The sequence below is a fragment of the Canis lupus genome, chromosome 25 (genome assembly GCF_011100685.1).
Source record: "Canis lupus familiaris isolate Mischka breed German Shepherd chromosome 25, alternate assembly UU_Cfam_GSD_1.0, whole genome shotgun sequence".
NCBI classification, from domain to species: Eukaryota; Metazoa; Chordata; class Mammalia; order Carnivora; family Canidae; genus Canis; species Canis lupus.
In genome coordinates, this window is record NC_049246.1 from 48,948,576 (window position 1) to 48,971,464 (window position 22,889).

At 48.1% G+C, this 22,889-nt stretch overlaps 1 protein-coding gene across 3 annotated transcripts; it reads right to left on the reverse strand.

The window, feature by feature from the left end:
* Window positions 1-191: 191 nt before the first annotated feature.
* On the reverse strand, window positions 192-22,759 carry ILKAP (ILK associated serine/threonine phosphatase). 3 transcript variants are annotated; one of them, XM_038574349.1, is made up of 12 exons: window positions 22,631-22,759; window positions 15,063-15,128; window positions 14,534-14,590; window positions 11,429-11,548; window positions 10,048-10,174; window positions 7,842-7,948; window positions 7,406-7,499; window positions 7,034-7,121; window positions 5,591-5,712; window positions 2,507-2,626; window positions 619-700; window positions 192-484 (listed from the first exon to the last, which is right to left on the reverse strand). In XM_038574349.1, exons 1-12 carry the CDS (start codon window positions 22,683-22,685, stop codon window positions 341-343), a joined length of 1,182 nt encoding a protein of 393 aa, XP_038430277.1. In that variant the 5' UTR covers window positions 22,686-22,759; the 3' UTR covers window positions 192-340. The 3 variants fall into 3 exon arrangements, with proteins under 3 accessions (XP_038430277.1, XP_038430279.1, XP_038430278.1); XM_038574351.1 differs by having other exon boundaries at window positions 15,040-15,128; window positions 22,631-22,668; XM_038574350.1 differs by lacking the exon at window positions 22,631-22,759 and adding an exon at window positions 21,944-22,078.
* Between the last annotated feature and the right edge of the window lie 130 nt (window positions 22,760-22,889).

The following is a 22,889-nucleotide window of genomic DNA, read 5'->3' on the forward strand; positions in this document are numbered from 1 at the left end:
TAAGACAGTACAGGTAAGGTGCTCACGAACTACAAAACGCTGCACACCAGGCGGCCTGTGGGTCACTGTATCAGGCCAATCCAAGATGCCAACGATGGTTTAACACGGAAAGACCCACAGCACATTCAAAAACAAACGCAACCTCTGAAGGCTCAAGAATTGCTCAAATGTGATAAAATAATACACTAGAAAAAAAAAAAAAAGAAACCTTTATTTACAACCATGGGAGTCCCACAGGAGTACACGAAACACACAGAATGTGCACACACACGATGAACCTGTGAAGTCAATACCATGCCGCGCTCCCGGCCCTGCTGCGCCCTCGCTGCCCCGCCAGCCCTCACGGGGACCCTATCCGCACCACCATCACGGTGACGTTGTCCGCAGAGCCCCGCTGCACTGCCTTGTTGGCCAGCCTGTTGCAGGCGGCTTCGTAGCGGGCATCCACTGTGGGCTTCCCTTCCCGGCTCTGGATCTTCTCATCCTACCGGGCAGGAAGGGGCACCGGTCAGCAGGAGATCCCTGTCACCCTCTGAGATGCCATCTCCTCGAGGAGGGGCTGCTCCCCGGAACCCGAGCGTAGCTCCACAGCTGGCACGCGCTGGTGAGCTCTCTTACCTCCAGGCAGGACAGGATGAAGTTCACGGCTTCTTCTGGGGTGAAGACCTTGAAGAGGCCGTCACAGGCCAGCAGAATGAACCTACAACATGGACAAGAAATATAACTGGGCCGTGGCAGCAAACGTTATAAAATGGTTTGGTGACAGAGATAAAATAAATACTTGTCAAGATGCTCAAAGGCTAAGGAACTTTATTCTTTGAGAGAGAGAGCAGGAGCTTGCTTGAGTGGGGGCAGGAGGGAGGGAGGGAGGATCAGACTCCATGCTGAGTGCAGAGCCTGATGCGGAGCTCAATCCCACAACCCTGAGATCACAACCTGAGCTCAAATCAAGCTGGCTGGTGCCCAGCCAAGATTTTTTTTAAAAACCAATTTAACTCTTACGACAGAGATTGAAAACTACTTAAAAACATTTACAACTATGGAGGAAAAAACAAAAAACAACCAAGCACCTGGGTGCCCAACTCTTGATCTCAGCTCCAGTCTTGAACTCAGGGTCCTGAGTTCAAGCCCCATGTTGGGCTCCATGTTGGGTGTGGAGTCTACTTCAAAAAAAATATTTTTTACAGCTGTGGTATTACCCATCAAAACTGAACTACCCTTCTGTTCATCAACATATGATGATGGATTATTAACTCAAGACGTTCTTAGACGAAATCGAGGAAAATCAGGAATAAAAACATGAGGTGTTGTGGCAAATCCACACTGCGTTTCCAATACCACGTGACCGTGTAGACCTGGGGCCCTCACAACCCTCAGGAACACTCTGTGAGAGTCCAAGACCCCAGGGCAGACACTGGCTACCTCCACAGGAGGATTAGCTCCCTTTCCGAGCCTCTCCTCTGGGCTCCCAGGGAAGTCCTGGTGAACCACGGAGGACTGGAGGTGAGCTTCCCCACAGCGCTGAGGCATCATTTTTGCTCCAACACCCAGGTCTTGCTCTTCCTTCTCTGACGGGGTACTCTGTCCTCGCTGATCACACGGTGTGCCTGGAACCCAGTAGGCACAAGGCCGAGGGGGCCTCCTGCCCCCTCCAGTTTGGTGAGGACCCTGAGTGACCCAAGTGACCCATTACACTAACCCACGGCTACAACCCAGAGCAGGGGAATCTGCACAGCACGCACAATAGAGGCCTGGGGCACAGTTCAGAAAACCAGAGGAGGGGCTGGTGGAAGCCTCCCAAGACCCCACGGTGGGCAGGTGAACAGCATCTGCACAGAGGCAGGAGTGGAGACCGGGGAGGGGCGGAATGGGCAGGGCCGTGCGGAGGCGGCACAGCAGAGAGCAGGACTGGCAGGGGCTCCTCATGAGCCTCCCCACCCCACCCACCCCAACCTTCCACAACTCCTCACTGAGGGCTGCCCTAGCTGTGGCGGGGCATGGCGCCATCTCTGCAGGCAGCTTACCGTGGCCACCTCTTTCTCCACTTAAGCCCGGCTCTGCTTCGATGCCACCCCTGGTTCTCCACCAATCATGTGCTAAAAGTCAAACTCCTCAGCATGGAGCTCAGGACCTTCACAACCTGACCCCAGAGCTGCCTGCTGTCACTCCTCCGTCACTCTCCAGGACTGGCATCCACCTGGCAGTGGGGCATACGGTCCCTTCATGGCTTCCCTCTGCCAGAGGCCCAGGGATATGGCCCAAGCCTTCCAGAGCACCTTGTGCTCCCCTGACATATGGTGCTGGAATCACCCACTCACATGTGTGCTCACCCACCTGACGGGGGAGCCCCCTACAGCATAAACCAGTCTGGCCATCCCTGCCCCGCCAGGCCCAGGAAGTGCCCCTCACGGGGCCGCCCCCACCCCATCCAGAGTCAGAATACAAACCAGAAGTCGGGAAGAGACCATGTGTACGCACACCTGTGCCTGTGGTACGGTGAGGTTACCTGTCATTGGGGGTCAGCTGGCAGCGTCTGATATCTGGCACGGAAGTGACCCCACAGCGCTTGTACTGCCCATCCCCGATGGAGCGGGACACCTCCAGCACACCCAAGACACGACCGTCCCTAAAATGACGGGAAAAACAAAGACTCCATCTGACAGATCATGGGTTCACAGTCCTTACAATTTGATCTTAAAAGCAGAGCGAAAGATGGAGCCTGTGACATCTGCATTATTAGCCAGCACTGCCCTCTCTCGGCCTCAGAGACGGCTGCGTGTCTTATGCTGAATCTTCACTGCTCTAGATCATGAATATCTGCGCCGTCCTGGACACCTCAGCCCAGGGCACCCTGACGGAACAGCCCAGCCTCCGGCTGGCACGGGGCAGCACCCAGCCTGACCTGCTCATCTGCCCACAGCCAAGTTGGACTTGACAGGCCTGGGTTGGGACCTGGCTTTGTTTTTACCCGAAAGCTCCTTTCGGTGATTTGAGCATGCAGCCAGGACTACCAACAGCTGGAATAGAAGACAGTTTGTGTTCACACCTAATCAAACTTGGAAAACACCTGAAAGTGACTATTCTCAGATTCCAAAGCAGGTTTTCTTCACCTGGGCTATGGGATAGGATTTACTTTAAACTGTATTAGCTGCAATATTCTGTATGTTGAACTTTTACCTCTTCTATGTTTAAATGCGACCTATAAAGAGGACTGCATGTCACCAGAGTTCTCTCAGCAGGAGAAGGAGCCCCGATGCCGCCAAGAACAATTCAGGTGGGCCTGCATGCTCTGCAACCTCAGGCAGCTGCAAGCTCCCAGGCCCTCAGACCATCACGTCTAAGCCACAGAAGGCACACGAGGGACACGAAAGTGCTCAGCAAACCCCAAAGCTGTTCATGGGGGCTCTGTGGAGGTTTCCCAAGGGAACAGGAGCTCTAGAAAGGCTAGATGGATGGATGGGTGTGGCAGGAAATGCTCACTGGTCCCAGCGACTGCATGGGAGTCAGAATCCAGTCGGGCTGCCAGCACTTCACTGTGGCCCCTGTCACCCTCCCGGTGGGCACAGCTGAGTCATCAGATGGACCTGCTGGCACCTGTGGACAGCCGAGCAATCTTCTCGAGTACAATCATTGAGGCGAACAGCAAGAGGGGTTCAGAGCACAGAGGAGCAGAGCTGAAGAGTGCGTGTATGTGTGTGTCTCGGCCTCGTGAGGGCCATTCAGGAAGCAGCACAAAGCACAAGCCAACAAAGTGCCTCTTCAGTGTTCAGACACCAAGCTCTGAGGTACTAGGTGTGGACCACCACCCGAGTCATGAACCTGCCTTGTTTCAAGACTGAGTGGCGGGTCCCAAAGACCCGCTAATGCCAGCAACTCTGTACAGAAAGCACAGGACAACTCCCGAGCGTGAGAAAGGAAAGCTGCTTTCCTCTCTGCTTCCCGGCAGAGTCCCACACCCAGTGGGCCCCGCACCGCTGGAGGGACGGTGGAGAACGGGAGCCCACAGAACCATGGACCCAGGAGAAGCCACATGTAATTTGGAGCTCGATGGGCAAGCTGACCCACGCTGTGCCCGAGTGTTCCAGCCTGGCTTCTGGAGGAGAGGAAACACATGCGAGCAACTTTTCCTGAGAGACTGCAGGGAGATGGGACACCGGTGGCCCCGCACCACCACAGGCCTCCACCCCCGGCCGAGCCACGCAGGGCGCAAGGCCAGGTACGTGGATGCAGGCCGGAGGCTGGGTTCAGACAAAGACGCCGCAGAGCAGGTGGGGGAGCAGGGATCTAGGCGAGGCCAGGGAGAATCCAACCGCCAGTCATCCTCTCCTGGGGGGTTGCATCTGCGGGCCCACCTTCACTTCACGCAGGCTGGCCTCACGCACCCACACAAACAGGGCAAACTGTTAACTACTGAACCTAGGCTGTTGGTAGGGTAATGTTTCACGCTTTCAAATTTTTTGTTGAAAATTTTTTAGACGAATGTTTTAATAATCCAAGTGGGAGAGTGTGGCAAAGACCAAGCAGGCCGGCCGCCCTGGCCTCTGGTGAGGGATGCACCAGAGCCCGGCCCTGGGGCTCAGAGCGCCGTGAGGGGCCCATCCAAAGCCAGGCGGTCAAAGCACGTCTCTGAGGCCCCCCCACCCCCCCCCCGCTCGTGGTTAGTGTGGACTGGCAAACAGTAGCTGCTACACAGCCGACCCTACTGTCGGCCACAGGATGGTCAATGTCAAAATCTTTTCACAGAGCTCAGGCAAAAGCAGAATTGTAAAGCTATGAGAAACTTCTGAACAAACTCCAAGAGTCCTGCCTGCTTTCCAGGGAGCCGCTGGCACCACTGGCCAGAACCGCCTGGAGCAGCAGCAACGGACCACGGGGGAGAAGCCGTTTCCAAGGACAAGCAAGTGCGGTCTCACGTGGCTACCTTACTGCTCGCTCGTCCCAACAGAACATGACACCTGAATGGCCAAACTATAAAATGACCCAGAAGACACTGTGGCCACACTCCTAGCGCAATGTCCTTGAAGTGCAATTCTCCTACAGTACAGAAGACGTTAGCCTGGGTCAGCTACCTCACAGGCCCGGCACGTCTAAACCAGGGCAGGCACGCGGCCATCAGAGACGTCCGGAGGTGAGACGGGGCCGCACACAGAGCCGGCTAAGCAGGGCCCTCTGTGCCAGGAAGCCCAGAGACGGTCTGCACGCGCTACAAAGAGCCACTGTCTTCAGCACTTCAGATTTTCTCTCTGGAGAATTTGCCTAAAACTGTAGCTTATTCAGTTGTGACAAATGAATAGCATTTAAGAAGGTTCCTAGGCACAGAGAAAATGTTGCAAATGGAGAACTTGGATTTGAGGCGGGCCTCCTCTTCTGCGAATGCAGGGAGCCATGTTTCTGGGACCCTCTTCTGCTGCCACTTGGACATAATGTGAAATCCTGCAACATCCATTCACCTGCTTCCCCAGGTTAGACCTCGAACCGTCCCATCTCACTGCAGACTGCGTAACATGGAAGGTTCTACCCTCAGAGGTCCCACAGCCACTCTTACAGGGGCCGGCCCTCCTCCCCTGGGGCACCCGCCAGTCCCCGTCACCTGACGTTTCCTCCAGCCTTCTGTATTCTCATTCGCTCTTCGTACTGTGTGGGATTATGCTCCTTGCTGAGGCTTAAGGCTGCATGCTTCTGACTCTCCTCATTAAATCGGCACAGGATTGCCTGGGAACACGGAGGTTACGACAGTCACGAAATTCAAAGTTACCAGGTAAAGACAAAGCTTTAACAATGGAATTTCAGATTTAGTCTCCTGTTGACAAACACCAGTTCGGAGGATCAAGAAATGTCACGGCAAGTGTCACAGGAGTCAAGGAGAGAAGCCCTGGCTGGTCTGCATCTCAAGTCTGGGGACAGTACCACTGGCTGAGCATAGCCAGCGGCTCCCCCACCATGGGCTGCTGTCTCCTCACCTGGGACACAGAAGGCAGCCACCTGATGAGCATCAGACCCCTCCAGGTGGCACTATTCCATGAGTCTAGGGGAGGCAAAGATGGGGGCAGGTGGGTTTGCTGACCAAGTGCACCTCTGTGCTCTCCCACCGCCACATCTGTCCTGTGGGTACTTCTGGGAAAACCTCAGTCTTACAGAGGAGGAAGTCGAGGCCCGGACAATAGTCACGGAGCAGAGCCAGGATACAATCATGGATCGAACTCCAAAGTTTTTCTTTTGCCCCTGGTATTACTCATGTTATTTGTTAGTCTAAACACGTGCACCCAGGATTGTCCACCAGAAAATCACCAGAATAAAGACCCACTAGGCACAGGGACTACCTGTGATTTTACTGCTGACATTTATTTATAAGTCACTCTAATAAGATGTGGTTGGGGACAGCAAGTCTGCAGATGGCCCCTGAAAAGTGGGAAGGGTCACTTCATCACTGTGACTGCTGACAAAGCCCGAGGCTCGCTCAACGTGGCAACGGAAATGAAGATCAGGTCTGAAGGGGGGTGATGAGGGGAGCCAGGCTGTAGGGTGTCACCCTCCAGCTTTATATCATTCTCCACAACTTGGCTGGAACACGGGGTCACCAGCGGCAAACAGACTTGAGTTTTCCTCTCTTGGCCAAGTGGCCTGGGCTCTGGACAAATGGCACATTACCTAGCACTTCTCCAGCTACTTTTGACTTTCTGAAATCACAATGATTTTCAGGGGCAAGGGTGAATCCTTTACATTTATTATTGTCTGACGTCGGAAAGACGCAGCTGAAAAATATTTGAGAGATTTGCAGACTGATGGCCCATAGCACGGAGACAGAGTGTACACACACTTCACAGGGCCTAAGCGTGCCAGAGAACAAACTGCCTTAAGCGTGCGTGGCTGCTGGTCCCCCACCCAGATAGTGGACTCTGCAGAAGGGCCGGTAGTAGCCCCACACGCAGACAGACTTCAACCCAGCCAGCACTCCCATCCTGCTGCACCCGTGCTGGCCGAGGGGCCGCCCGGGGACTGTGCTGCTCTCTCAGGGAGCTCCAGAGCCACGTACCCGACTATCTCCCAGGTTGGCGATATACAGAATGTTGTCTACGGCCAGAACACACGTGGCAGTGGAGCCATCTTTCCAGGCAGGCTTCCTGGAGAGAGACACATCAGAAGTATAGTCACCACCAATAGGCCACCAACGTTGAGACTCACTTCCAGAGCTGACTGCTCAGTGTCTTTTATGCTTCAACATGGAAGGTTTGATAACTTTAGACTGTTTCAGATCTAGTTAACAGTGATGAGAGCTTACTCAGGCTAGGTACTTTTCAGACAGTGAGCACTGTATTAAACTGTCAGAAGACCTAAGTTGTGTTTAAGGAAAACCACACATAGACACACAGACACCACTCACACGTCTTTATGGGGCCACACTTACTGGCTTGAAGCTTGTTTAAGGAACTCTTCATCAGTATGCTTAAAAGTGTCCAAAAGGCATCTCTTCACGGTTTTCTCTACACTGATTACATCTCCTATCACAGAAGGAACAAGACAACACATTCTTAAGAGGAAATTCTGCTCTTGCTGCCATTTTGTTTTTGTTCCGTAACCAAGAACATCTATACGTCCTCACTGGTGAGGCAGGGTCCACCTAGCAGCCTCCTCACACACAGACATTCCACGCAAGGTGCCACCACGAGGACAGAAGTCCTGTGCCAGCACCCTGCACGTCCACCACCTGCTCACCTCGGGGCCCATTCCCTCCGGCCCCACCTTCAGAGACCACTGGGGACTCTCCCACATGGCTCGTCTCCCCGAGTTACATAGACGACAAACACCAAGACAAACACAAACCGATTCTGTTCTCGTCACACCTTTAGGAAATTTCCTGATTAAGTTCTGATGCAGATTCTGTGCAGCAAATTTTGAGGCTCGGATTCCTCCATGTCCATCAAAAACAGCAAAATATGAAACCCGAGTACTGGAAGAATGAACCGATGGTTAGAGATTTTCACAAAGATTCCCCCTCTCCACTAAGGCCTCTAAATCTTTTTTTTTTTAAATATTTTATTTACTTATAAGAGTGAGCAAGTACGCGCATGAACCCACACGCAGGGGGAGTGACAGAGGGAGAGGGAGAAGCAGGCTGCCTGATGACCAAGGAGCCAGACGTGGGACCTGATCCCAGGACTCTGAGATCATGACCTGAGCCAAAGGCAGACGCTTCACTGACTGAGCCACCCAGGTCCCCCAAGGCTTATAAATCTGATCTCAAACAATGAGCATTAATGAGACAAAGGATATCCTCTGGTAAGACACCACACTGTCACAAATGAAGAAAAAAGGACACAGCATTAACAGAGACAAAAGCTGAAATAAAATTCTCATTTTTAAAAATTTATTTACTTGAGTAAACTCTACACCCAAAATGGGGCTTCAACTCATAATCTTGAAATCAAGAGTTACATGCTCCACCGACTGAGTCAGCCAGCAGACCCACATTTTTAACTGTTAATTTAAAAAAATCACAAAAATTGGGGTGCCCGGCTGGCTCAGTCAGAAGAAGATGCAACTCTTTGATCTCAGGGTTGTGGATTTGAATCCCATGTTGAATATAGAGATTATTTAAAAATAAAAATTAAAAAAAAAACTTAAAAATAAAACAAAGTTAAAGACACATTTTTTTTGCATAAATCAAGACCTATGAACTGAACTTTCAGTGAAGATGAGAGCTTTTTCTATTTAAATCAGATTTAGTTTTAAATGCTAACACATTGATAAACAATTACTGATCCAAGACAAAGAAAAACATCTAGGAGAGCAGAGGGTAATTCCAGAATTGTTAGACTGATTCAACATTTAATTCTTGAGGTCCATTTTACCACTCATCCCTTTTCCCCTTCCAAACTCTGCCAGAAAATGTGCATGTATGGAATAAATGCTATGAAGGATTTGAACTGTTCTGAGAAGAATAAAAATGCCTATGAGAAACGACATTTATCCCACAGTTGCTTTTTAAACATGTTTCAAGTTCCTTTTCAACAGAGACATCATAAGCCATGAGAGAAAAACCTCACCTGGTTCCTAAGCCAAAACAGTTCTCTTACACGCATGGTACGTGCTGGGGGTGGTTTAGGGATCCCATTAGATCCACTCCCCTGGGGCTCTTTACCAGTCCCTTTCCTGGCTTCTAAAGTAACTCCGAAGCACAGTCCAGGTGAGCAGTGGCAGCCTAACTACAGTCACCTCCGCACATGACCAGGTATCCTGCAGGCTCCAGCACACTGTATGCTCATGACCAACTGGTGTCAGTTAATGAACGTAACATACTGATTATGTGATTATGGAGACCTGCTGGGGTATACACTATGTAACTGTGTAGCACACACGTTACTGTACGTGAATATATAACGCATGCTAACCTACCTGGGTAGGACAGACCTTCATGTCCTACCTTCTGGTTGTCTTCCTCCATGCCTAACACAGCTTATTCAAAGGCTTCACTTGAGTTTGTACAGTTGCAGGAAATTTTTCACTGGTTTTCTTCTCCCTGACGCCATTTCTGCTTTTTGTTCTTTCGGGGCCCTATTATACCAGCAATCCTTGATTCCCACATGCGGCTGTAATTAGCAGCTTCCCACTCTACCTACTGGCTCACAGAATAAGAATACTCCCTACTGGAGGCTCTTCAGATACTGATGAAGAATACCACACCCCAAAGACTCACAAGGTGGAGAGTCCTCTCCCATTAACAGGTTTCACAACTTCAGCAGGAATGACACCTGGGGCTGCTGCACAGTTCTCTTCTGCGGGGCTGTCCTACACACTGTGGGACATTTAGCAGCATCCTGAGCCCCCCCCCAGGAGATGTCAGTGGCACACCCCTCCACCTGACACCCAAAAATGCCAAGGAGGGGAAGTCCTGTGCAAAATCAACCCCTTCTGAGAACTACTGACACCGAACCCAGCGGTCCCAGTGAAATGACATTCTTTCTAATGAATACAAACTGAGCACGGTCCAAACCTCCAGTCAGGACACAGACTTATGCCAAGCAGGCTTGCTGGAGCATGGACACTCACATGAGGGACGATGGGGGCCTACATTCCTCCGTGATGTCGTTCAGGATGACGTGGGCGTCCTGCATCTCCTCCCGCTCACCCTTCCGCTCCGCCACATAGCCTTTCAAACCAAAGATCACTGAGGAGGCTAAGGAAAACAAAACAAAAAGCCAATACAAAACTGTGCTCTTCCCTCCAGAAGCCCTAGCCCCAGAGCAAAAGAGAGGGAACTCTGGCTGTTTCACTCAGTCACGTCCTAACTGCGCACATAAATAAGCTGTACCCCTGGAGCCTGCTACATCCCTAGCTGCACGCCTCTGACTAAAATCAGACCTCTGTTGGACAAGGATAGTCTCCAAAGCTCAATAACGAAGAGGAGGCAGCAGAGGGCAGCACACTAGTACAAACAACTCTGGCTAAGGCATTAAGTCAAAGTACCAGAGCAAGGAATGTGCTGTCATCCTGAACCGGGGCAAGGAATTCTGTACCAGCCTAGTTGAGGGAAATGCCAGGAAGTAGAGTTTATCCGAAATGCCCTGTTGGACATCTGAAAATATTGATTTCTGTGCCTGAGGCTGGTAAAGAATTTGAGCCAATGATAAGTACTTCTACTCCGAGGAAGAGAAGAATAAAGGAGCCCATTGGAGGCACAGCAGCCTATTTGTATTTAATGGCTAGACTAAGCTCATTTTCAGACACCCTAGGGCCATGTAAATACTAAAGTGGATACTTTTCACAGAGCCGTTGCTGGTAGGGCACAGTGCTTTTGATCCTATGGGCAGCAACAAGGTGAAGACCCGCCCTTACACTGAGCTAGTAATAGTAATAACCCTGTCGCACACCTGCCAGGCCAGTGCGCCTATGGCTTTCATCTCAGATCTCTGGGGCACAGGACAAAGTGGCCTGGTACAGTGTGAACATCCACAGCCACCTCTCTTTCACTGATCTTCTCTATTGACAAGTTACAAAGCTGATGACAAATTTCAACTGCTCTTTCTAACCTCAGGCTCTCTCTTGGGAAGTTGCCTGCTAAGCTAACCACAGAATTCAAAGTGCTTGTCCACATGCTGTGAACAGAGAGGGAGCCTGGGAGAAAGCGGGTGCAAAATAACAGAACAGTTCGTTAGAGATGGTCAAGTCAAACAACCTGAGTGTTTTCACCCTTGAGGAACAAATGCAGGTTTCATGTCTGACCAAAGGTAGGGTCAAGGATGAACAGGGAAAGGAAAGAGAGGAAGCATGAGTAAACTTGGAAATCTGTTTGCAAAGAGAAAGCCCCACCAGCTTCTCAAACAGAGACACAAAAAGGAAGCGCCACAAATCAGAAAGCGGAGCTCAACTTTGCTCTGGGTTGTTTTAAAATATGAAGTCTAATACATTTGTTTTCAAACTGTCTGAAAACCTTTACAAACTTTCTTTTCCACAAGCTCTTCACTGCCATTCTTCTCTTCTTCAGAGGCTTTTCTCTTTGCTCCTTTCCCTTCACTCTTTACCGTCTGGGACATCGACGTGTCAAGAGGACCTAGACACAAAGAAAAGCCAGACAGAGCCACAGCTGTAGATGGGTAGAAACAGTCCCTGGCAGCCCAAACTCCACCCCAACCCAAGAGACAACAGAACGTGGTGCGCGAGCGCGGGCAGAGAGGCAGGCACAGTGGTCACTGCTCTGACTTTGAGGGGGGGGGGGGTGTTCAGGGCCCCCACGGGGGGGGGGCGGTGCGCGGCACCACAGGGTAAGATCCAGGTCCTGCCCAGACCAACTGTGAGGGGACTTGCAAGGGAGGGCTCTCAGTGGTAAAACACAGAGCCCATGTCATTGGGGCTGCAGCATGCATATGATGTCTCATATCCACAGGCTCTCATTTACAGTGAAGTTTCCAAGATCTGCCAAGTGACACATCCTAAACAAGTCAAAAAGTAGTACATCCCAAAAGGGGGTTAAAATGAGGTTCAATGTCAGGCTTTGAGAACTCCTGGTATCATGAAAGGCAAAACACGACTGCTGAACCCGTTCACGCTTGCAGAGGGATGAATGTGTACTCCACAAACAACGCTAGGAGCACCTGCAGTGTGCACCCGTTTTGGAAGGAGAAAAGTCTCATTTTATCTCAGCTCTGCTGCTCAGAGAGGTGTGCCCTCAAGGCAAGCTACTCAACCTTCCAGTCTCAGTTTCTTCATCTGTGACACAGGGAGGGTACTGTCATCTCAGAAGGTGGCTTTAAAGCCGACAGGGACAGGTGTGTAAAGCATTTATCTCGGTGCCTGGTTCATCATGTATCCAAAAAATGGCAGCCACCGTCATGATAAAGGGCTCTAAGTATCCCCTGCATTTCAGTACAAAAGCAGGCAACTGTTATTCAACTATTCTTTGCCAGACATTTCTGAGCACTGAGGAAAAAGGGAAGAAAATGTCCCTGCCCTCAAGAAAAGTCAATTACTTGCAAAAGGACAGGTGTCTGCAACAGTAGGACATAACACACATGTCCTGTCCCACATAATCAGGCACATTAACTGAGAAAAGTTCACGGATGTTCCCATACTTTCCCCCAGAGGCCTCTCTAGTGGCCTCCTGTCACTTACTGTTTGTTCCTGCTTTCCCAGTATGTATGTAAAACAATCTTCCTCTCTTTTAACTTGCAAACAGAGACCTTTTTATAGCTTTGTTGTTGACTCCTGATTGAATTACAACGTAGTCAGAGAATATGGTCTGTATATGAAATCGATTCCTCATGGCACTTACTTTATGGCCTAGAATGTAGTCGATTTTTGTAAATAGTGACTATGTCTTCTCAAGAAATCCAATATATTGGATGCAAGGTTAGATTCTATAGCCAAAAAAATCAAGCTTATTAATAATGGTGCTGAAATCTTCTATGTTGTTACTAGTTGACTGTCTTTTGCCCTGTGAAGAACTAAGACATAGCTATGGTAAATTTACTGTCTTGTGTTAAATCTGTTAGGAACCCTGTTTGCACACGTTAACTTTCACATTAACTTTCATTATAAGAATACTGTCCTGGGTGGCTCAGCTGGTGAAGCATCTTCTTGGGCTCAAGTCATGATCTGAGTCCTGGGATCGAGTCCCCATCAGGCTCCCTGCTCAGCAGGGAGTCTGTTTCTCCCTCTGCCCATCTCCTCAACTCATGCTCTCTCTCAAATAAACAAATAATCTTAAAAAAAAAAAAAAAAATACTGTCTTTATTGGGAAGGTTTTAGGCTTAACTCTGTGAGAATGCTGTACTGCTTTAGTATGGATACACAGCCCTGAAAACCTGAGAATTCTTATGCAAGATGATTATAATAACTTTTTATAAATACAGGAACTTTTCCTAATTTAATTTAAACAATCTAGACTAATCCTGATGATTTTTATGTAATGAATAAAAAAAAAAAATCTACTTGAAAGGTAGCATGTGGGGATCCCTGGGTGGCCCAGTGGCTGAGCGCCTGCCTTCGGCCTGGCGCATGATCCTGGAGTCCCGGGATTGAGTCCCACATCAGGCTCCCTGCATGAAGCTGCTTCTCTCTCTGCCTCTCTGCACCCACCCCGTGTCTCTCATGAATAAATAAAATTTAAAAAAAAAAAAAAAAAAAGAGAAACAAAAAAAGAAAGAAAGGCAGCACGTATTCCACTTAATGACATAAAGAAGGTTCTTATACTGGAAGAGAACTGCATATGAAAATAGCCTGCATTCCCCCTGTCTCCCCCTTACACTCCCATCCTGCACCTCCTGCCCTGCCCCTACCTGGGGAATTCCCTGTGAGAAGTTCCCAGTGTGTCCACATGGATGAACAGATCCATCACTGTGACAACAGACAGGAACCTCCTGTTTTCCCCTCTACCTACCTGGAACTTCCCTCTACCTAACTGGGATGTTACGGAAACAGGGTGGAACCAATGTTTATAGGCTTCACAAAAACAAAATCCAATCAATAAAGAGAAGCATAAGGACTGACTGGAAATAATCAACTAAAGCCCTGACTTTCAAGAAAATTCCTGCACAGGGTCTATGCCAGTCACTAAACCAGTGTCATTCAGATTTCATTTTCTAAAGATCAGAATTTTTTTTAAAATGTAAGTGTCATGAAAGACAATACCATCCATATTTACAGATTCAGGGATATTAAATATATTTTAACCATTTCATATATTTAGATACTTCTGAATATATTTAAGTCTGTCAGGAACAGACAGTGGAAGAGGCAGACTCTGGTTTGTTTGTTTTTTTAACATCAATAACAAAGTTCAAATGACTAAATTCTTAATTTTTAAAGTTATTTGCGAGAGGTTGAGCCCCAAGTAAAAAATAATTACCAAAAACTGATGCAGGTATTCTTTTTGCTTCCACCTGATGGTATCTATGGATTTATTTTAATAAATCTCATGCTATACTTACTGTCATACTAAACCCTATTAAAAATCTATTAATAAATACATTTTACATATGAATAAATTTTTTATGCACTATTTCCATCAGCACCCTGAATTTTTTTCCCTACCACTTACCTGAATCGCCACTGCTGGCTGGTGGGAGATCATCAAAAAGCAAAGGTCCCCCTGACCCTGAAACACAGCAGAACATTTAGTGAGCCCACAAAACCTGGGTGAGGCTTAAGTTTCAGAATCCATCCCACCAGGACACCTATGCAGGTCATTGAAATAAACTCAAAAGTTCTCGTGTCAATCCAATGGCAACTCATACCTCGGTAAATAAGATCTTGAACCTATTTTATTTAAAGGTCCTCTCAATTCAAAGGAAACAAAAATCTGCCTGAAAGAGTTAAGTCTTATTTCAGCTAGTAAAATAAACACTCAAATGAACCAGAGAAAACTGCTCAACACTTTTACGCAGTTTCTCAGGGCTAGCGACTAGCAGATTTTTCTGCCTTACCTGATGCCATGGATTCAAAACTTAAGACAGTCCAACACCTAAAACATCTGTGTGTTGAAAATGGGGGAAAGGGAGAAAGATTCAGACAACTACAACCCCAGGATGACACGTTGACACACACCTGGGAGAGCCTGAAGACTGTACCTGAGTCAGTACTGCTGGCCGGAGGGAGGTCATCAAAAAGTAGAGGTCCTTTCTGAGCTTCTTTGCCTAGAACACAGAGCGCCTGCTTAAAAAGCATTTGGTCATCAGCCAGGGCAGGTGTTCAAAGGGGGAGGTCTTTTAAGATGTTTGCTATTAAATTCAAATTTTCTCCTCCTTCTTAGACAAAATTCTAAGAAGTATTTTCTTGGCAGCTACTTAGTATGAACATTTGCTTCCAACAGTTAGAGTTAACATAAACGTAGTGAAAGATGACCCAAAGGCATCTGAAGGGTCACTGGGTGGGTATTTTGAGAAAAACAAGTATTTTTCTCCATAATTTCATTCCTGCAAGTAACAAACATCGAAAAATTTTTTCAAAAAAATGAATCCTGGGGGGGGGGGGGGGGGGAATACTGATTCCAGAGCAAGAAAACAATTATTTGGTCCCTCAAGACAAAAAGTCAGAGACAGAGGTCTCTCTGCCTGACCAAAGATCTATGGTATTTTTTTTTTAATTTTTATTTATTTATGATAGTCACACAGAGAGAAAGAGAGAGAGGCAGAGACACAGGCAGAGGGAGAAGCAGGCTCCATGCACTGGGAGCCCGATATGGGATTCGATCCTGGGGCTCTAGGATCGCGCCCTGGGCCAAAGGCAGGCGCCAAACCGCTGCGCCACCCAGGGATCCCAGATCTATGGTATTAAAAGTTGGATTTTAATAGCATTCTGAACAAACCACCCACGAGGATCTCAAACAAATGAGCACAGAGAAGGTGAGAGGATGATGGAAGCAAATCTGTGTGGATGTAGCATCCCCGGCACAGTGCCCACTTCAATTACTACCTATGGAGAAAATGAGGAATTTCAGATACTCCAAGATAAACTCAGGAGAAAGCCAGGGGAATTTTTAAATCTAAAAACCTGAAGACCAGGGCTCCTGGGTGGCTCAGTCGGTGAAGTGTCTGCCTTCGGCTCAAGTCATGATCTCAGGGTCTTGGGATGGAGCCCCACATCGTCTGGCTCCCTGCTCAGAGGGGAGCCTGCTTCTCCCTCTCCCTCTGCCCCACCCCCTGCTCATGCTCTCCCTCCCTCCCAAATAAGTAAAATCTTAAAAATAAATAAATAAAAACCTCAAGGTTTACACCCTCTTTTGGTGTGTATAAACATAAATATATATAAACATACACAAAATATAAAACAAGGTTTTATACTCAATTATCCCTTTCCACATAAAATCTAACCACCATTCCTTATTCTCCAAGCTTTCCCCAAAATTTCTATTTCAGCTATTAAATATATGAATTGGTACACAGGAACATGGGGGGGAAACAAAGGGCTGAAGATGCACACATGCGCAGGCCCATCCTATGAAGTTTGCCCCACTTCTTGTTCCTTAGAGCTTAAGTATAGAAATGGACTCATTTAAAAACCGGTTCAACCGTATGCTCCAAAAGGCTCATCTACAGTGACCTTTTGCCTCTATGTAGAAATGAGCTGGATATCAATTCTTCAGTTCTTAAAAAAAAAAAAAAAAAAAAGGTTTTATTTATTTCAACATATTAGAGAGAGCACATGCCCACAGTGGGAGGAACAGAGGGAGAGGTACAAGCAGACTCTGCGCTGAACCCTACAAAGGGCGATCCCACAACCCTCAGACCATGACCTGAGGCGAAATCAAGAGTTGGGTGCTTAAGCAACTGAGCCATCCAGGTGCCCTCAATTCTACTCTATTAAAAACAAAAATGTAGGGATGCCTGGGTGGTTCAGTCAGTTAGGTGTCTGACTCTTAATCTCAGCTCAGGTCTTGATCTCAGGGTCATAAGTTCAAGTCTGTCGCTGGGCTCCATACTAGGCATGGAGCATACTTAAAAAATAAATAATAATTTTAAAAAACCACAAAAATCTACATTAAAATTTAGAAACTCCAAGGAAAAACTTCTTCCAGAGATTTTAAGTCAAGTCTCTTAAATACCTGATAAATTCCTGATTGAACAAAAAAAGTAACTCTTCTGCCGTATACCCTAATTCAAATGGGAAATTTCTACTCCATGAAATTATACTGTCATCCCTCAGGATTTCCCAAACTAAATAACTACAAATACTTTCATTTTTCTCACAAGTGATATAAACACTCTACAGGAGGTATTAAAACAGCAGCATCACAAGGACACTGAATGGCATTTAGAATGACCACTTACTCTGTAATCCTCCTACAAGAATCCCTAATATTCTAGCAGGGCACTTTCAAGAGGAACCCAAACCAAAGTAGGTGTAAACATCAAACGCCCATTCTCCTACAGACTCAAAACTGTATGGGAGGGGCGCCTGGGTGGCTCAGTTGGTTAAGAGTCTGCCTGTCGCTCAGGTCATGATCCAGGCGTCCTAAGATCGAGTCCTGCATTGGGAGGGCTCCAACTCCAGACTCAGTTGGGAGTCTGCTTGTCCCTCCTGCTGCACACTCTCGAATGAATAAAGTCTTTTTTTCCCCCTCGAATGAATAAATTCTTAAACAAACAACAACCCCATACGGGAGGATGCAGAGCAAGCACCTCAGTGGGGCCAGAGAGTCAGGCATTTGGGAAGAGAGAACATCACAGGGAGGAGTCCAACCTGAATAGCAATCAACCTTTCCACCACTTGGGCCAGATCAGAGTTTAATTTTCGAATTAAACTATCCATCTAAATCGTCCTTCCACTGCCAATATCCAAGGGGGAAGTCCTCCTTCCCAGGTAATACATTGTCAGTTCTTGCAAGCATTCCTCACCCAGAGCTTCCAGCTTAGCACCAGCCTGGCTTCTGTCCTTTGGCTACAACTCTGAAATAGTGCCCCGATCTGAGCACCATCCCCAGACAGTGGCCCATCTCCTCATACTGAGTCGAATGAGCCTCCCCACTCCTTCTCACTCACTCTGCAATACTCTGAGTGCTATTTCAATTAAACACTAGATCATCTCATTTTTGTTGATCACATCTAAGAACGGCTCTTAAAAATAGGCCCTATTCCAGTGCTCTACACATTTCTAATGCACTGAATCCTTGAGTACTATTATTACTGTTCCTTTCTGAAGAGGTGACTGAGGCACTCAGGTGAAACTGAGGGAGAGCCAGTGAGGATTGGGCAGTCAAATCCAGGCATCCTGGTCTCCATCCATGCTCTTGCGAGGTGCCACACTGCTTCTACATACCATCTCACTCAACTGCTCCAACAATCCTACAAAGATAATCCCAAGGCTATTGATCTCTGAAATACTTTTTGCATTATTGAAAAGATCACTTAGAATAGCTTATATTTGGATTCTTAAAAACAAAAACAAAAACTGCGGGGCACCTGGCTGGCTCCATCACTAGAGCACATAACTCTTGATCTTGGGGTTGTGTGTTCTAGCCCTACATTGTGTGTAGTGATTACCTAAAAATGAAATCTTAAAATATAAATCTGTAGGTGATAGATGTTATAAGGGAAACTTCTGATTAGCCAGAACCTTACATTCCATTTTGGATAAATAGCAATCCAAAGTATTTGGGTCTGCAAAAATTAGACACAGTGGGACTAGGACCCAAAACTCTGGAAGAAGGCCCCTCAAATTCTAAATATAAGACCCAAATAAAGAATGAAACAAGACTGAAGACAATTTTTCATTACAGTTAACCTCATCTCAGTTTTGTTTTGACCTATCCATGTTCTGAAGCTAAGTCTACTGAAAGCTATACACCACGCTGAGAAAAATACTCTTGGGTTGATCATATTCATGTCAGCTGTACTAATACAGATACCATGTATTGGTAGGTACAGTAAGTATTTTGCCTTAACTGTCCTTTATACCTGTATTTTTTTCAACTACAAAAGCAATACATCTTTTCCAAACACTATAGAGGCCTTAGAAAAAGAGCCCACTTCCCCACTAAAGTAACAGGTGTTTCTTTCTTCTGAGCCAATGCACTTGTGTATGTGCATTTTAATTTTTAAAAGGCAGATGCGTACTACACAACACTCTCCATATAACCCTGTTCCTGTAAGCCCTCAGGGCATGTTCCAGGCCAGTACGTCTGGGCCCAACAGCTCTGTGACTGTTCTGTGTGGGAGGCACTGCTGCTCATTGTCCAATTCCCTTAGGGATGGACACGTAGGCTGATGCCAGGTTCTCACATGACAATGATGCCACAGTAAACAACCTTAGACATATATCCTTAATCTGCTAGACTACTAGGGTCAAAGGGTATGAGTGGTTTAAGTGTGATAGATGCCAAAATGTGTTTCCAAAAAGGGTGGTAGTGTCCACTCCCAACACACTTGGTAAGAACGGCCATTTCTCTCCATCCTTACCAGCATACTGCCAATTTTTACTCTGATTGGTGAAAACATGGTGCATTAGTGATTTGCTATTCCTTTCCTCTGTGACTGAGGAAACTAAGCACTTGTCCTGGCTGCTGCTCATTTGCATTTCTTTTTCCATAAACTGTCAGGATACAGCCTTTGCCAATTTCAAATGGGTTAGGTGTCTATTAATGTGTATGAGCCTTTCCTTTATTAGGGATCATTCATAATGCATACAAAATTATTTTTTTAAGGATTTTATTTACTTGAGAGAAACAGACTCCCCACCGAGCAGGAAGCCCAACCGGGAGCTCTGTTCCAGGACCCTGGGATTATGCCTTAAGTTGAGGCACCTGAGCCACCCTGGCACCCCTACAAAGTTATTTTGTTGCCTTTGTGGCATTTTGTCCTGCAGAAATTTTTATTTTCACATGAGTTAAATCCGTTTTAATTTCTCATGAGTTTTTTTTCTTCCTTATCTCTGAAGTTTTACAGTTAGTGTTTTGTTTTTGTTTTTGTTTTTTTTGTAACATCTTAACCTTTATTTTATATTTAGATCTCCAGGGGTTTTTTTTTTTGGAAGGAAGTATTTTGAAGATGGCTTACCATGCAATATTTACTTATTCCTGACAGCTGACTACTTACTGCCAAAGCAACTTTAAACGAGGACACCTCAACTTGTTTGGGGATTACCAATTATTAGCTGTTGATCTTAAAGACATCAAGGTAGCACTTTTAGTTAGGAGTAGGCTATAGCAGAAAAGTTTCATTCCTGTCTGATAGGGGTGTATACTTCCTCTTTTAAGTGACTCATTACACACAAAAACTTGATTCAGTCAACAATCAAATCTGTAAGTGCTGGCATGAAAACCACTCATTTAGCACAAAATCTGAAAACATTTATTAATGCGTTCCTTCTACATTTTTCTTCAGACCATAAAAATTAAGAGGTTTGGAGGCAAGAACATTAGATGGAATGTTTAAAACAAAAATTAAAGAACTAAATACACTTGATGTGATCTGAACGGGTGAAAGTTCCTCCCTCTGGACACTCACAAAATCCAGTTAAGAGTGTATTTTTTTTCCTTTTAAATAGCTGTTAAAGTTAACAGCTCATATACTAACATCTAAGCACTAGCACCCACTAAGCACTGACCATGTGCAGCACCTGTGCTAAGCACCCAGCATGCAGTGCTCTCTCTAATGCTTGCGATAACAGTAGGAGGCGGCAATCTTATTTTACAGAACGGTCACAGAAGGTGGGAGTTAGTAGATTTGAAACCCGTTTGATTACATGTCCAAAACCACTCTTCTCTGGGGCTGTGAAAAGGAGTAGGTCTTTTATCGTTCCCTGCATCAGCTCAGAAATTTGTGGCACCTGCACGTCATGCGTGAGGGTCATGATGGTGCAGTTTTTGCCTCATCTTCCCATCCACTTTATGAAATCAACCTTATTTTCCTTTCATTTTACTCCACTTTTAGCAATCAATATCGATTTTCTGAAACAAAGTATGGCATTTAAATTAGCTCTTCAAAAATCACATTTCTTTTTTTTTTTTCCCCACAAGGTAGTGAAATCAGATGCTGTACTTGTCCAAATGATTTTTTTTTTTTTTAACCCCTAACAGGTTAAATCACAACTTGTCAGGTTTTTTACTAACTGCCTGTCAGGATAACTGTGGACCCCAACTCTATCACACTCACGTTAGTACTTATCCCGCTTGGCTTCCTGTCACTTGCAAATTCAGAAAGCGTGCCTCCTTTGTTTTTAAAGCTACTTTTAAAAATACACTCAGCCAAGCAGGGCCTGTGACGGCATCATCATTGGTGGTGCTCTTCCCACAAGCCGGGAGCGGCTGGTTCACTAATCCACTTTCCAGGGAACGGGGGGTTTGAACACTATGGAGCCCCTCTGCTGCCCTGGCATCTCAGGCAGGGTTGGCTGTGCCCTATGCTCCCCACTGCCTTTGGGGGCAAGCTGCCAACTACCAACTTGTAAGACTCAGTTGTCGTCAGATTTTGTATCCTCTAAGGGTGCCTTCTCCTGTGCAAATTAATTCCCGGTAAAAAAAAGTCAGGGAGTTTTTTTTTTTCTTCTTTTCTTTAAATGCTAGGTTTACAGGCACATCTGCAAACCCAAACTCTATCCCAAACATATTCAGAGAGAAGGTATACTCCATCAACAGGATAAAGGGGAAGGAAGAGAAAAAAAAAAAAAAATATATATATATATATACACACACACAAGGCCAGGAGTTTTTACCTACAACTAGAACAATCTAGAAAGTGGATGGCTCAAAGACAAAGTTATTCGGCTGTTTCTGTACCGTCACAGTGCCAAGTGGGGAAAGAGCAACGGTACCATTACTGGGAATAATGGCCCCATAAGGGCCCAGCACACCGGACGAGCGGAGTCCAAGCCCGGAGGAGCAAGGGTGGGACCAAACTGCAAATTCAAAGAAGCAGTTTAAGCTCACCCCCTCCTCCACGCTGGTGTGCGCGGGGCAGCCAGAGGGCTGAGCATCCCCCACCCCAACCCCGCACCCCCCAGATGGTTCCCTTACCTAGAATCTCTGCAAATCACAAGTCTCCCAGCGTCAGAGGCCCAATTCCAGCACCGCCTCCTTCCCCACTCTTCGGGGGCGCACGACAAACCTCACTCCTCCGGGCACCCCGCATTTCCTGCAGCCCCTAACTCTGGCCAGTTTTAATTATAATCGCTTGCTTTCAGATTTGGCTTTGCAGGCGAAGGCTCCATCTACTGCCCGCCCCCCCCCCCCGCCCCCCCGCTTCCCGCCGGGCGGGCGGGTCGGAATCCCCCGGGGACCTTGACCACGCAGCCTCCGGAGCCCAGCCTGGAGGCCTTCCCCGGCCCGGTGGGAGGGGGAGCCTGGAAGTCGGAACTCGTCCTTAAAGTTCCCCGGGCCGGGCTCGGGAAGGAGACCCCGGGGCGGCGCGTCCCCGCAGGTGCGCACGCGGCCGACGGTGGCACCGGCCCCGGCCTCGCGGAGGCCCAGGCGCGCAGGCCCGGCGGCGCGGGCAGGACGGCGGAGCACCCCGCGGGCCCGGCGCCAGCCCCGCAGCCCCGCAGCCCCGCAGCCCGGCCCCGCGCGCGCGGGCCCCGCACACAAAGGACGCGGCGGCCGAGCCCCCCCGAGCGCCCGACAGGCCGGGCAGGCCGCGCGGCCCCCGCTCCGCCGCCGCCCTCCCCGCCCCTCCCCTCGCCGGCCGGCCGGGCGGACCCCGCTTACCGACAGCCGGGCGCGGCGAGCGCTCGGGCTCCGGCAGGTCCCCGAACAGGTCCATGGCCGAGGCTGGGCGGCGGCGGTCGCGGTCGCGGTCGCGCAGCCCGCGGGCAGCGGCGGCGGCAGTGGCGGCGGCGGGGCGGTGGCGGCCCAGGCGCCGTCAATCACGCGGAGGCGGGCCCGGCCCTCCGCCAATCGGCGCGCGGCGTGGCCAGGCCGCCCCAGAATCCTGCGCGCGGAGGGGCGGGGCGGGCGGCGCGGCGCG